A 13,521-nucleotide genomic window follows, 5' to 3' on the forward strand; every position below is an offset into this window, starting at 1 on the left:
TGTGGCACCAATGAGAAGGAGAAAAGACAGATGCCACTGTTATATATTTGTACATAGCTTTCCTTTTTAAAAAATGCACAGAGCAATAATCATTTCTGAATATTATTAAAGTCTATGTGAATGGTGTGTGCTTCTTTATCTGAACTATGGAAATAAATGATGTCAGATTACACTAGAAAACAAATGGATATATTGCGGTGAATAATGCAGACATGTTCTTCTCTTCCCCAGATGTAAAAGCAACCAGTGTTGTATTTCTAGGCTTTATGACAGTTGGTGTATAATCGATATTAATTTCTTTTGCATTTTTCACAAACTAGCTACCCAGCTCTAGGGGGCACTGCAAAAGAAACACACAAAATGCTTGTCAAAAGCTAAGTGAAACCCATTCACACCTGGTCTCCAGCCTATTTAACTGTAATTTTGCTATAAGACTTATTAAATGAATGCCATCCAGTTAGCCACACAATAAAAAACGTTCACACTGGGCCTTTCCTTTGCTCCTGAAATCCTTCATGTACTGAAATCGATAGGCTTAAAGAGAGAGAGAATAGAGTGAAGCACCCAAATAAATCTTTTCTGGAACATCCTCCATCATCAGCTATTCAAACAGTCTGCATATTGTTAGTCTGAAATGGGGGGAATGATGCCAGTCTATCATAATGCAAATTTCAAAGGTTTTTAACATGATGTGGAAGACGAACAACAAAGATTAGTAATGATTTATATAGTTGATTTAGAATTCACCTCCTGTGTCGTATCATAGAAAACGCCTTGCTAGTTTGCCACCTGGACTTTATTGCTTTTATATTGTTGCAAAACCACATCAACATTGCTGCTAACATCTAAACAACAAATAGGTAGCACCACTGAATGAGACTGTTGAAGACTTCCAAGGCACAATAATTGCCAGTACACCTAATACACAAAAACAGTCACTGCTGAATTTGACCATAACTTAGTTTGTCAAATGGATGCTTCTCTCAAAGTATGGTGACAGCAGGGAGCAACTTGTGGAAAAACAGTGGCTAATGATAGTGGCTAGTTTTTAACACAGAGAAAGGGTCTAAAAGTGCATTGCAATTTATCCTAGACATGGAGGTAGCTATGGTGGTGACTGGATAACACAGGATGTAAATATATTTGGAGTTGGGGCATTTGTTATTTAGCCTTAGGCAAATATAATTTGGAGGCAATATTGAAAATATTAGAAAGCAAACCTTGTGCTACTAAATAACCCACAATCAGGGCAGCAATCTAAGATAGCACAACTAACATGAGTAAAGCTACTCTAGAGTAAGCAGGAAGTAGATTGCTACAATCCAATATAGACTTCAGTGGACACTCAGCAGTAAGGCCCACAGAATTCGGTAAGAATCACTGTCCAGTATGTGCTTAGGGCTGCAGCCTTAAACTCATTGAAATCCTCTGGTTTGGACACTATCTCATGTTCAGAATGTTACTATGTTTTTCCACATGCACCAGGTTCTGGATCCAGCTGATTTGTTTAGTACATGTTTACTACACAGAGCAGAGTATAATTACTTCTTCTCCTCTGTTGTACCTTCACAACAACCCCCTGAAGTGGTGGATGAGGCTGAGAAAGTGAACAATTTTGTTCAAGGTCATCCAATGAAATTTACAGTAGAGTGGGGATTTGAACTTGGGTCTGTCAGATCCTTGTCCAGCACTCTGGCTGATACGTGATGCTGGTACTTATTTTAATTCCATCCTTTTAATTTTAATTCCACCCATCTGAATGGCTACGTTCACTGTCTCCTTGGAACAGTATCTCCGCTCAGCCTCTCAAATTTCATTCCTAGTTTTTTTTAAAAATAGAAAGTTCAGTTCTTTGTTTGGATGCCACCCACCAATTCTTGTTTCAATCATCCTCATTTTGCAGTTATGCCACTAAACAGGATCAAAAAAGGCAAATGAGCTTCATTTTTATAAGCTATCTGCTAAAAAGTGTATACAGCACCTTGCATTTCTTCAGCTGCTAGCAGATGAAATTAACTCTTTATTACTTTTTAAAATATTGCTGCCACCAGCAAACAGTAGAGGACTGCCTAATGTCACAGTTTATATACCAGTCAGCATTTCTCAGGGGAAACAGGCAAACTTCATCTATAAGTCATTTAGGAAGGTTCCTCAGGGCACTGTTTGTTGTTGTTTCTATTTTTTTGTGGGGGGGAGTTGTGTTACTTTGTAAAGTGCCTTGTATGTTCATGGCCTAACAGTAGTGTTTCTTGTGCTAAGGAAAACAACAGTGGCACGCAAACCAAAGTTTTTTTTAAAAAAAGAAGACTGGCATCTTCTTTAAGCAAACTAAGAAGCTGAAGCAAAAACCAGTGAACAAGGACTTACCCTCCCAGCGGTAAGAGCTAGATATTTTGAAATGCGGCGGCCGGGGGGGGGGGGCTGTCATTTTAAAACGGCCTCTCCTCCTTTACTTTTTCCACGTGGAAAAAAAATATTGGCAAACAAGGAAGAGCGCACGCAATCCGCCGCTTCTTTTTTGCGCGGTCACGCCAGAGTCCTTACAATCAAAGACGTAACAATTTCGGCTCGCCTGAGCCACAGCCCTGGCTTGCGCTGAATAAGGAAACCGGACACAAACAGGCACGCATATTACACACGCGCGCGCGCACAGGTCAAAAGTTGACTACATCCCCAGCTTCCCTTCGGATCTTTCTTGCTCCGTCCTGGCACTTCTGATTTTCCGCCCAAGGTAACAAGTCGTGGGATCAGGAAAGGGGAAGAAGGTTGGGGATCGTCGTGTCCGTTCCTGCCAGCGAAAAGGTCCGGGCCGGGTTTTGCACCTTGTCCCCGGGTCTGCCTCACGGCCCGGAGGAGCTGGGAGCCGCTGCTGCTTCTGCTCTGTTTATTGAGCGCTCTTGTCCTGGTATCACTCCGCTGGCATGGAGGAGGAGGAGGTGGAGGAGGAGAGCACTTGATCATTGTGATGGTGGCAGGCGGAGAAGCAGCAGGCGAAGCAGAGCACTAGGCTGGCTGTGTAGCAGCTCGGCGGACGGCTGGCAAAAGACTTCAGCGAGCGACTTTTTGCAGATCGCGCCCCGGATTGTTCACGTGCTGACTCCCCCCCCCCCTTGAGGATTTGCTTCTTTTTTTTTTTTAAAGGTTCCTGTTGAAATACAACTGAGCAGCTAAAGTACTTTGGAGATCACGATAAACACTCAAACTTTTCCCCCCCTCCTCCCCTGGAAAGAAAACACAATAAGAAAGCGACGGTGCCTGCCTTCTGATGCTGTGGAGTGTGAGTGCGGTGTTGTGTGTGCGTGCGTGCCCACCGGTGTCTGTGTGTGTGTCTGTGAGTATGTCTGGAGAAGTGTGAGCGTGGATAGGTCCCTCTCTATGGACGCATGTGGGTGCGTGCTTCGCTCTCTCGGTTTTAATACATGGGGGCGACTAAGAGGGTTTTCGGTCCGGGTTTTGTTTTGGAAATAATGGATTATTAACGAGAGACAGAGCGAGAAATAAAGGGGTGGGGGGGAGAACGCTTCGAGCTCTCCTCCCTGGAGTTTGCCACCGAACTGCTGCTGCTCAGTTTGTTGGGATTCCTTCTGTGTTTGTTGATTGTCTGGCGATAACCTCACAGCACCACCTTCCGGGGTTTGCTTTGGGTAGATTTTGTTTTTTGCCCTTTCCCTCTCTGCCGAAGAGGATCTACAACCGAGGAAGAAAAAGGGGGGCTTTCAAACCCATTTGCCTGGGCTCCACTTGTTTCCATGGCCCGCTAAAGAGTATCCCGTCAGGAGGACCCTCGTGTTTGTATCTGGTGTGCGGCGCCCGCGTGTCAGAGGAGGGGGGGAAGTTCTTCCAAAATAGTGTGCAGGGGGACAGGGATGGGGGATTTTCCAGCCCCCGCTGCTGCCGCGAACGGCAGCAGCATTTGCCTCAACAATAACCTGAGCAGCAACCTCGTCGGGGCCGGTCTCGGCGTGACTAGCGCTCCCCACGGCCCTCCTCCCGGTAACAGCGCTCCTCATAGCGGCGGCGGCGGCGGCGGCGGCACGAACGGGAGCGGCGGCATTCCCAAGCACAGCACGGTGGTGGAGAGGCTGAGGCAGCGGATCGAGGGCTGCAGGAGGCACCACGTCAACTGCGAGAACAGGTACCAGCAAGCCCAGGCCGAGCAGCTGGAGCTCGAGCGAAGGGACACGGTGAGCCTTTATCAGCGGACCCTGGAGCAGAGGGCCAAGAAAGCGGGCACAGGAGGCGGCGGCGGCGGCAAGCAGCACCACCCGAGCAAGCAGCCACAAGATGCCGAGTCTGCCACGGCCGAGCAGAGGAACCACACGCTGATCATGGTAAGGGGGCGGGAAGGCGAGTGCGAGAGGGGGGGCGGCGGCGGCTGAGCACCTGTGGGCTGGCGCTCTTTCCTTTGGAGTGCTCGCTCGCTGCCTGCCTGAACGGATGTAGGAGTTTGGGAGGGATGCTTGGCTGAAGCCCGGGAATGGGCGGAGAGAGGAAACTTTGGTCCTATAACTAATAAGGGAAACCAGTGGACTATTTGAAGAAGAGCGGAATCAGTGGGGGTGGCCGAGGCAGGCTCGTTCTCATTACCCCCAGCCCGCCTCTAACTTACATAGGTTGTTGCAAGAGAGGGCAGCTTTCCCTCTCGATCATGAATTAATACTCTCAAAAAAAGTAATGAGACTCCACCTACCAGCTCCGCCCCCCCACGGTCAACTATGAGCAAAAAAACCCCATGGGATTTTTAAGGCTGGTTTTTAAAACAAAACAAACAAAAAAAACCGGGGCAGCGTAAAAGAACCAGGGAACATTTGGGGGATTCGGAATATTGTTCTACTGCTCCAAAGAGAGGGGGGGAGAGAGAGAGAAGGGGACACGTGCGGGTGCTTGTGTATGTGAGGAAATATGCATTATAAACGAAACGCGTGTCTGCAAGAATACTGCAGAATACTGGTCTTTAAATCCAGCCAGGGGTGTGTGTGTGGTGGTGGACGCGAGGGTTGGCTTTGCCGAGCGGAGCGGGGATGACAGCCCTCAGGAAGAGAAGTTGGGCAGGTTCTCCCTTGGCTAGTAGCCTCTGTGCGTGCGTGTATCTCGTGGAGCCGCCCAATCAGGTCTCTTTAAACTAGCACCAGCCACTCAGCAGGCGCTTGGGCTGACTTTTTTTTTTTATTCCAAAGTTTCCTCGGCCTTTTAAGAGGCTTAGACGAGAACAGCAAAGGGGTGGGAATTAAATCTACCGGTGGCGTAATGAGCTCTGGTAGGAAGTGGCGTTCTGGCTACATCCAGGCTTGTCCCGATGCTAAAGAACGGAACAGAATCGAAAGCCGGCGGGTCAGACCCGCCTTTCGAAGAAAATTGCCCCTAATAGACGGAGAGGGTCCCTAGTCAACATTCACTGCTTCAGTCGTTTAGGGGAGCCTATTCCTCCGGCTTCGGAATTAGTAACCTGCATTTTCTCGTTTGACTTCCCTCGCCTAAGGGATCCTCAAGCGGAGGTCTGACTGTTGTCCCGATTTGTTGCCAGTCGCCCTTCCCTCTTGCCTTCCTTTACAAGTTTGGGGCGCGTAGATTTGGTTTCCTCGGTGTAGATCTGGAGGTGCTGCGGGCTGATCTCAGTAGGGTCGGGAGTTATTTATTGAGGCTGCAATTTCGCTGTCGGGCTTGTTAAGACGGCCCACCGGTTCCAGCAATTGGTCTTTACAGGGATCCAAACGGGGTTCTGACGCTGTCTGTAAAATAAACCTAAACTATGCGCGATTCCACCCCCAGCCTATTACTCTTTTAATGGAAGGCAGCTCTTCCCCGCCCCCTCACTCCCGGCTACTAAATGTTTGCCCAAGTAAGGGCTGCTGACGGCTTCCGGAAGATAACCACAGGCGGAGGCAGCAGCAGCGGCTTTCACAAGGGAAGCGCCGGCTGGAGAAGGCGGGCTTCGCGGCCCATTTACTTTCGCCCGTCCAGGGCTGGTGTTGGATGGTAGCTGCCCGGTTGCTTAGCCGGGAGGGAGGTGGAACAGCTCTCCAGCCCACCTCCGCAAAGCCGCACGCACGCACACACCAGCTGGTGCCTGGCTGACAAAGCCACACACGTCCCTCCCCTCTGAGGTGGGAGGCCTGGAGGGCGTGGGCTGGCGGCGGGTCAGCCGCAGAGGCAGCCCAGGAGCTCGGGAGGGGGGCTGCGGTGATGGGTCGGGGGAGAGGAAGGCTGGCGGCCCCCTCCTCCTCTTCCCGACTGCTGCTGCTGCCGGCGGCTCCTCCCACGTCGAGAGAGACAATTTGTTGATTGGGGGCTCTGCCAAACGCGCCCTCTCCGCTTCCCTCCTCCTGTTTAGTGGTGCCGCCTCCGTCCCTCCCACCGCTGCGTAAAAGGCCAGCTCTGTGGCGACCCGCAGGCGGAGCGTGCAGCACCTTCCTCCGCCTCCTGAGAGCGGAGGCGCTTTGTCTGCCCTCTCGACCGCGCACGGGGGGGCGGGGAGCTTAACACACAAGCGAGTGACGCTCTCCTGTAAACCAGCGCGACGGCGCTAGGTGCTGGAAACCTCCTCCCTCCTCCTGTTCTAGGCAGAGAAAACGAGGCTGCGGCGAAAGGGAACGCCCCTGGTGCAGGCGGCGGTGGCGGCGGGGCTTCTCCAAGAACTAGGAGGGGAGGAGACCAGACCGAGAAAGAGCTGCTAGAGAGACGTGCCAGGGCTCCTGCAGAGGGGTGGCTAGGCAGGAGAAGGAGGGAGGGAGGGAGGCGCGAGGAGGAGCCCCAGGAAAGGACAAAGGGCGGCCCAGGAAGCCGAAAAGGCTCTGGGGTGCTCAAGTTTGTCCGGCCGTCTCGGGAGTCGAGTCGCGCCGGAAGGTTTCGTTCCTGAGCAGCGTTGGAGCTGCGGTACCTCAGCTGTTGCGCGCCCTGGACAACGGGCTGCGTTTGTGCCGGAATATCTCACTCCTCGGCATTTAAAAATAAAAGTTGAAGGCGTACGTCTCTCCTTTTTAGATAGAGTTGTGCCTGATTTCCTTGTCTGGTGTTAGGATACAGACGGGGTTTAGGTTCTGTTTGCTGAATCTTCGTGCCACAAATAGGAAGTGATTTGTGCTGAGAAGGTGCCCCTCACCGTGGGCTACTTCCCACAGAAATAACAAATGTTCTTAGCATCTGCTATGATCAGAATGATTGGTTTTCCTTAATATGGCTCATTTTGAATAAAACTTTACTTTTTCAGTTATATGCGTTTGGAGTGAAATCCGGTTTACAGGTCTCCGTCCTTATTTAATATTTCTCCCTGACGGAAGTCTTAAGATTTTCCAGAAAATCCCGTATTGGGAATACTTGTTCATTATAGAACATGGTATAGTAGTGTGCATTTTGTTCAAATGTTCTTTACAAGCGTTGCTATGTCAAGAGAAGTACTGCTTGTGTGCAGAAGACATGCCTAAAAAAAAGTGAAGTTGTTTATCCAATGGATATGGCCTTTCCAATGTCTCTAAGCTGTGGTTTCATGGCTAGGAAACATAAATGTTTCCCTCCTTGTCCCAAAATCATGAGCAGCGGTGAGTACACAGCTCCCTAGTGGTTGGTTGGTCAATCAACTGAGTTGAGAAATAGGACCGCTCCCACCCCCTTCCTTTGCCTTTTGCAAAGCAAACTGCAGACTCATAAATCCTTAGTGAGCGGTGAGAAGATACTTTAATTGTTTTCTTAATTTATGCCCGATTTTCTTCCCCAGAGGGGTCTAGAGTGGCTTATACACCATTCTCCCCTCCTGCACTTCATACTTCCAGCAGTAGTTTAGGCTGAGTAATGTGTGACTGGCCCAAGGTCACCCAGCAATCTCTTTTTATTATGTTTCAAGTTACTTTTGGGGAGGCTTAAACTGTAGTTTCCATGGTCTGTAGTTGGCAGATTTTGAGAAACATAACATAAAAGACAGATTTACTACAGCTGATAATTATTTTAAAAGACAAGATATGTATTTTGTTTTGGGAATGCTGAAGGCATGCGGTGCTGAACTGCATTTAATTATTTGGGCTGCAATCCTTCGTGAGAGTACAGCTGGTTGGGGAGCATCAACTTGTAGAAAACTGGTAGAGCCTCCTCTCAGCTATTAGGGTTTGTTTGTGCTCAATGTGCCAAGTGAGCTGCTGAGCAGGCTGCACCCTGGCAGAATCATTCTTCCTACTCCTTGCCTTAGGCCATTCCACAGCTCTGCACTTCATTGTGTTCTAGCCGCTACCAGAAGCATCACAACAATTGGAGCCATTTCATTTTCCTTCAGAGTGAGGGAGGTCTGTGTGTATGTTTTTTTAGGGCTTCTCAGAATAAAGCTGGTTTCTTGCTTTCCTCCATGTGTAGAAAAACAGACTTTCCACAATTTGAGTGGGAAATGCTTCCATTTAAAATCTGAGTCCATGCTGACAATGTGTGCTGTCAAGTTGTAGTTGACAACAGCAGGCCTGTAGACAAGAGACTAAGAGGTGGTTTTCATATTGATGCTGGAATTCCTTGGTGGTCTCCCATCCAAATACTAACTAGAGCATACCCTGCTTAGCTTTTGAGATCTGATTAAATTGAACCATGCAGGTTAGGGGATTCTGACAATGGTGACAATTGTGATGTAAAATTACAATTTGTCAAATACTTAAAAGTACTTGCTTTTGCTATCCCTGTAGTGCAGGAGTGGCCAAACTTGCTTAATGTGAAAGCCATATCAAGTAAATGTCAGAAGTTTGAGAGCTGCAAGACTTGAATGTCATATGTTTGGGAGCTGCCAGACAGGGATGGAGGAAGGAAGGAAAGCAAATAGATGTGGGGAGAGAGGTGAAAGGAAAACAACTTTAAATGCATTCTCCAAGCCACCAGTTGACTTGGCTTGGAGAAGTGGTTTAAAGAGAGAAATGCATTCTCCAAGCTGGCTGATGGAGTGGTGGAGGCTTTAAGAGCCACACAATATGTGTGAAAGAGCCACATGTGGCTCCCAAGCTACAGTTTGGCCACCCCTGCTATAGTGCATTTCCTAAAGGCATTGTTTTTTGCCGTATAGACAGAAATAATAAATGGGATTTAGTTGAAAGGGTACAGAGTGTGGAAATCGTGGACTAGATCCAGTGGTTTCCTTCCATTGGAGAAAGATTCTTCAGTTTAAAACAGGAAATCTTTAGCTCAGATCAGCCGTGCAGATTTGCTTGTGAGTGCTGGTAATTTCAAGGAGTCTTGCTCTCAAGTGAGAGTACATAGGGTTGCAGTTCTGCTCTCAATTGAAGTATGTCTTGTGATATAGCAAGTGCATTGTCATTGGACTGTAGTTGCTACTTGGATGCCTTTCTTTTAAAAATTCAGTGTCCTATTCATGAGCAGTTGTAAGCCCTTGATGGGGTATACTTCAGAACATAATTGTATGGCTTTTTTGCTAGGTCTTGATTATGTTGTTTGTTAATGACAGGATTATTGAACATTTCCCTCTTGAATAAAACAGAATTACGAAGTTAGGGAACATTGTGCTTAGTTCAAACCACATAATAAACAGGCATATGCTTAATCAGCATCTCCTCTCACCTTCTTAGTCCAAGTGACTTCCATGTGGCACTGATTCTACCTCCTAGTGTCAGTTTTCCCTTAGGCATACTTTGGTATTTGGGTGCCTGGTGTGTGGGTGGGTGGGAGAGTATGTTTTCCTGTGTTTTACTTCTACTGCTACAATTAGACCCCATCTGTTAATTCAGTCTCCTTAAGCCTCCATTCCTGTGGGTTCTTACCACCCCAGTGGATACATTTAAAAAAATGGGGGAAACTGCTCAAGCTAGCAAGAGAACAGTTCCCAGAGCAGGGGTGGTCAAACTGTGGCTCTTTCGCATATTGTGTGGCTCTTGAAGCCCCCATTGCAAGCTTCTGTCCCCTGGTCTACTCAGTGGCTTTCTGTGTAATGCCCCCTTTGGCTGTTGGTACCCAGTACTCATTCAGGCACCTGTCCTTATGTTCATTCAGCAGAGAAGCTGGCTCGAAACAACTGTTTATTTGCAAGGGGATAACTACAGCTAACATACAAAACTGGAAAGTGAAACGAGCTCTTCCCAATAGGACCAAACTAAATCATACAGATATTGAGAAGGCAGACTGTTCTATTATGTATGTGCAGTAAGCTATAAATATACTATGCTCCAGGGTCTCAGGTTTTTTTAAAAGGTTGGTGTGAGATGGGAGAAGCTTTAAGGCCCATTGGAGATAATGGGAGCCAATAACACCAGTTAACTTGCATAGGCTCCCTTGAAATACATCTCAGCACAAAGTTGCAAAGAAAATGCAAAATGGGTTTTCCATTAAGGTCTCTTGGCCCAGATAGACTATGCTGGGAATCAAAAACCCATTCCACATTTTCTTTGCAACTTTTTTTTTGTGCTGAGATGTATTTCAGCACTTCAGCTGGGAGGAGAAGCTGGCTAAGATAAGTTGGGAGGTTTGGTAGTCCCGCCCTCTGCTCTCAGCAGTATCTCTTGAGTTCGAAGGGTGAGGACAGGCCAGGGAGAGGACAGAAGAGAGCCATGGGATGGATTAAAGCTCTGGGCAGGGCGGTTCTGGCCCATGGGCTGTAGATTTTACATCCCTGCTGTAGACAAATTGCACCTTAAAACAAAAGTTTTTCAAACAAGTTTTCTTTCCCAGCATTTACACCTGCTTGTGGTTAGATGTTCCTCGTGGAATGCTCAACAATTACTTGCTGTTGATTGTTGCAGCCTCAGCAGAAGTCACAATGCCTGATGGTAAACTACACAAAGTCAAGGTCTGAAATCCATTTTGTTCAAAGGTGATGGCTGTAACTAGGCTAATTCGGGGCAAAAAGGGTACTGGATTAACATTGTCCCTGGTTACTTCATGACTGGCTGAGGTTTTAATTAAAAACACTTGGATCTGCTGCTGTTGCATCTGTTTTTTTGGTTCTGAGTTCTGTTCATGGCATTGCAACGTTCAGCTTTATTTCAATCCTAAATGTACCTGGGTGTTAAAGTCCCCTTAGGCTTTGTTACAGCTTGATCCTGTGGAACCATTATGTGGCTTGTAGCTGGTCTTTGTAATGTTTCTGTATAACTCTTTTTCACTGGCTGGTATAACAGTCACCTGTGGATGAAAATGAACTTGCAGTCTCTATTAGAAAGCATAAATACTGGAGTAAATAAGATCAAGACCACTGATGATATGTTAGTCTGCTTCCATGCTTACTTACTAAGCCAGAGGTCTTCTCACTTAGTAAATTATGTTGATAAAATTCGGGGTGGGTAAAAGGATAGCAGTGAGCTTTTGTTGAATTCATATTATGCACAGTGCCAACTGCACAGAACAATTAACCAGGCATGTTCGCAGAAATGACTTTTTGGCTTGCATGCATTCTATTCCTCAGTAAGATGACTTTATGATTAGTTTGTTATGCAGTCAGGTCTATTTATCTGCACCCATCTAGAGTTAAGCAGATCCTTGTTAATTTCTCATTTGTGGAATAACACAATAGTGTAAATTAAACCATATCTGGAGGAAGTGTCACCAGGTAAGATGGTGGTGCATAGCTTTGTATTCCATAATCATAATATTGTAAGTGCAACATGGGAGAAGTTATATAAAAAAGGACCTTACAGGAGGCTGGATCAAAGATAACTTTATGAAAAAGCAGAATAGACTTTCATTCTTCTTCCCTTGATCTTTTTGAATACTTGGGACTCCCAAGCTTTGTCAGAACTGGGCTGGAATGGTTTCCTTATAGGATGTGGCTTGGAACTGAATATGACTCATCTTAGCTCCGTAGGGCCATATATGTGCATTCTGTTGTGCTCCATATCAAGTGGCTTGATCCAGTGCACACTGAAGGCGAAAGAGAGTTAGGGGCATTAAGCTGTTGCAGCTGTGAGGGGATTTTGGCACCTTTACCTGAATTCCTTCCCCTGGGGTCTGTGTTAGTGATTGTACAAAATGCAGTCAATGTCAGCCTTCACAACTGAATGCTAGCAATTACAGGAATGAATTTTGAGAATGTCGAACAATGGATACTTCCCCATGTTTCAGACATCAGTAAAATCCTAACAAAATCAACAATAGAATGGTGGCTTTTAGTACTCAGTGGTGTTCTGTCATTTATAATTTGTCAGGGACTATGAACATTCACATGCAAGTTCTGACATTCTCCAAACGTTAAACAAAGCAGGAGTCAAGTTTCACCTTTAAGACCAACAAATTTTTATTTAGAACGTAAGCTTTCGTGTGCTCTTAAGCAATGAAATTAATTAATCAACAAAAGCTTACGTTCTAAATAAAAATTGGTTGGTCTTAAAAGTGCAACTTGACTCCTGCTTTGTTCAACTGCTTCAGACCAACACGGCTGCCCGCTTGGATCTATCTTCAAATGTTAGGCATTCACAGTATCATCTGCATCTAGAGATCCCATTAAAATCTGCACTATAATTTCTGCAGAAAAGGGACCTTGTGTGGCAGAACGGGCCTGCTCTGGCCTGCAGGCCCTATTCTGCCCAGTCCCCTGAGGATTTTCGACTACCTGGAGAGGCTTCTCTTTCTCTCTCTAGCCCGCTATGAGGGTCAGGACTCCCAGTTTCCCTTGCAAGTTCTGAGGCCTTGCCTCTGTGTCTCCCGCTGCCCAACTCCTGGTCACCACAGACAGAGTTTACTGCCTTGCGTGCCCCTGGAGAATACCCACTTGCTTTCCCAACTGCCTGCCTTCCCCCAAGACTTCATTTAGAATAATGTGTCCAAGACAGTGGAGGTCTATATGGTACAGAGAACCACTAGCATCCTCAAAAGTTATGAAGTATTTATTAAAAACAAAATGTTTACAAACATACTTTTAGCACAGTACCAGATTGAGCAAGGGATTCCAAACGAAAATTGGTGTAACACAAATCCTCTGACCCTCTTTCTTTAAATGGCCTATCAGATGTTAGAAAACAGGACAGGCTCTTTAGCTTAGGAGTTCTAGATCTCTACAGAGCAACTATTACCTTGAAGATCTCTCCAGCTCTTTAGAACAGCACATGATCAAAATGGCTGCTTACCCCAGACCTCAGCTAAGCGATCTGCCTCCTCTGATGGACCCCACATGAAAAAGAGCTCCTTCCTGCTGCAGGGAGTTTTTATCATCAGGTCAGGCCAGGTCAGCAAAATGTTTCATGGGGATTCTTCCTGGAGGTTCTTTCTGGAACTATTATAGTCTAAAGATCTCCAAATTTCTGTTTTCTGCTTTGAGAAGTGGAAGAGGTTGACCCACCCATTATATCTCCTGCTTGATCTATTAGCATTTGTATGAATGTGAGCAATATATGTCTGAGAAGCAATTGAATTGACTTCCCCCACCCCTTCCTGTCTGCTCTCTACCCAGAGGTGGCGGGGGGGGGGGGAACCTGTTAAAACGCAAAGTGGAGGTTTTGCTCATTTCAAACCTCCTGGGTGAAGAATGCATACCCTGAAACACTGTCTTCTATTCAAATGAGAAAATGAATAATTAATTAGAGTAAAAATGGGTGAATCCAAACCATACTGATCAAT

General features: G+C 46.6%; 1 protein-coding gene across 1 annotated transcript in view; it reads left to right on the forward strand.

The window, feature by feature from the left end:
- Positions 1–3,807: 3,807 nt before the first annotated feature.
- The window catches only part of MAML3 (mastermind like transcriptional coactivator 3), a 478,750-nt gene continuing 469,036 nt past the window's right edge, over positions 3,808–13,521 (forward strand). Inside the window, exon 1 of the mRNA XM_060246734.1 lies at positions 3,808–4,331. Within this exon, the coding sequence (XP_060102717.1) occupies positions 3,867–4,331 (465 nt within the window). The 5' untranslated portion in view covers positions 3,808–3,866. The remainder of the gene's footprint in view (positions 4,332–13,521) is intronic.

This window comes from Heteronotia binoei, chromosome 9, assembly GCF_032191835.1.
Source record: "Heteronotia binoei isolate CCM8104 ecotype False Entrance Well chromosome 9, APGP_CSIRO_Hbin_v1, whole genome shotgun sequence".
Classification (NCBI taxonomy): Eukaryota; Metazoa; Chordata; class Lepidosauria; order Squamata; family Gekkonidae; genus Heteronotia; species Heteronotia binoei.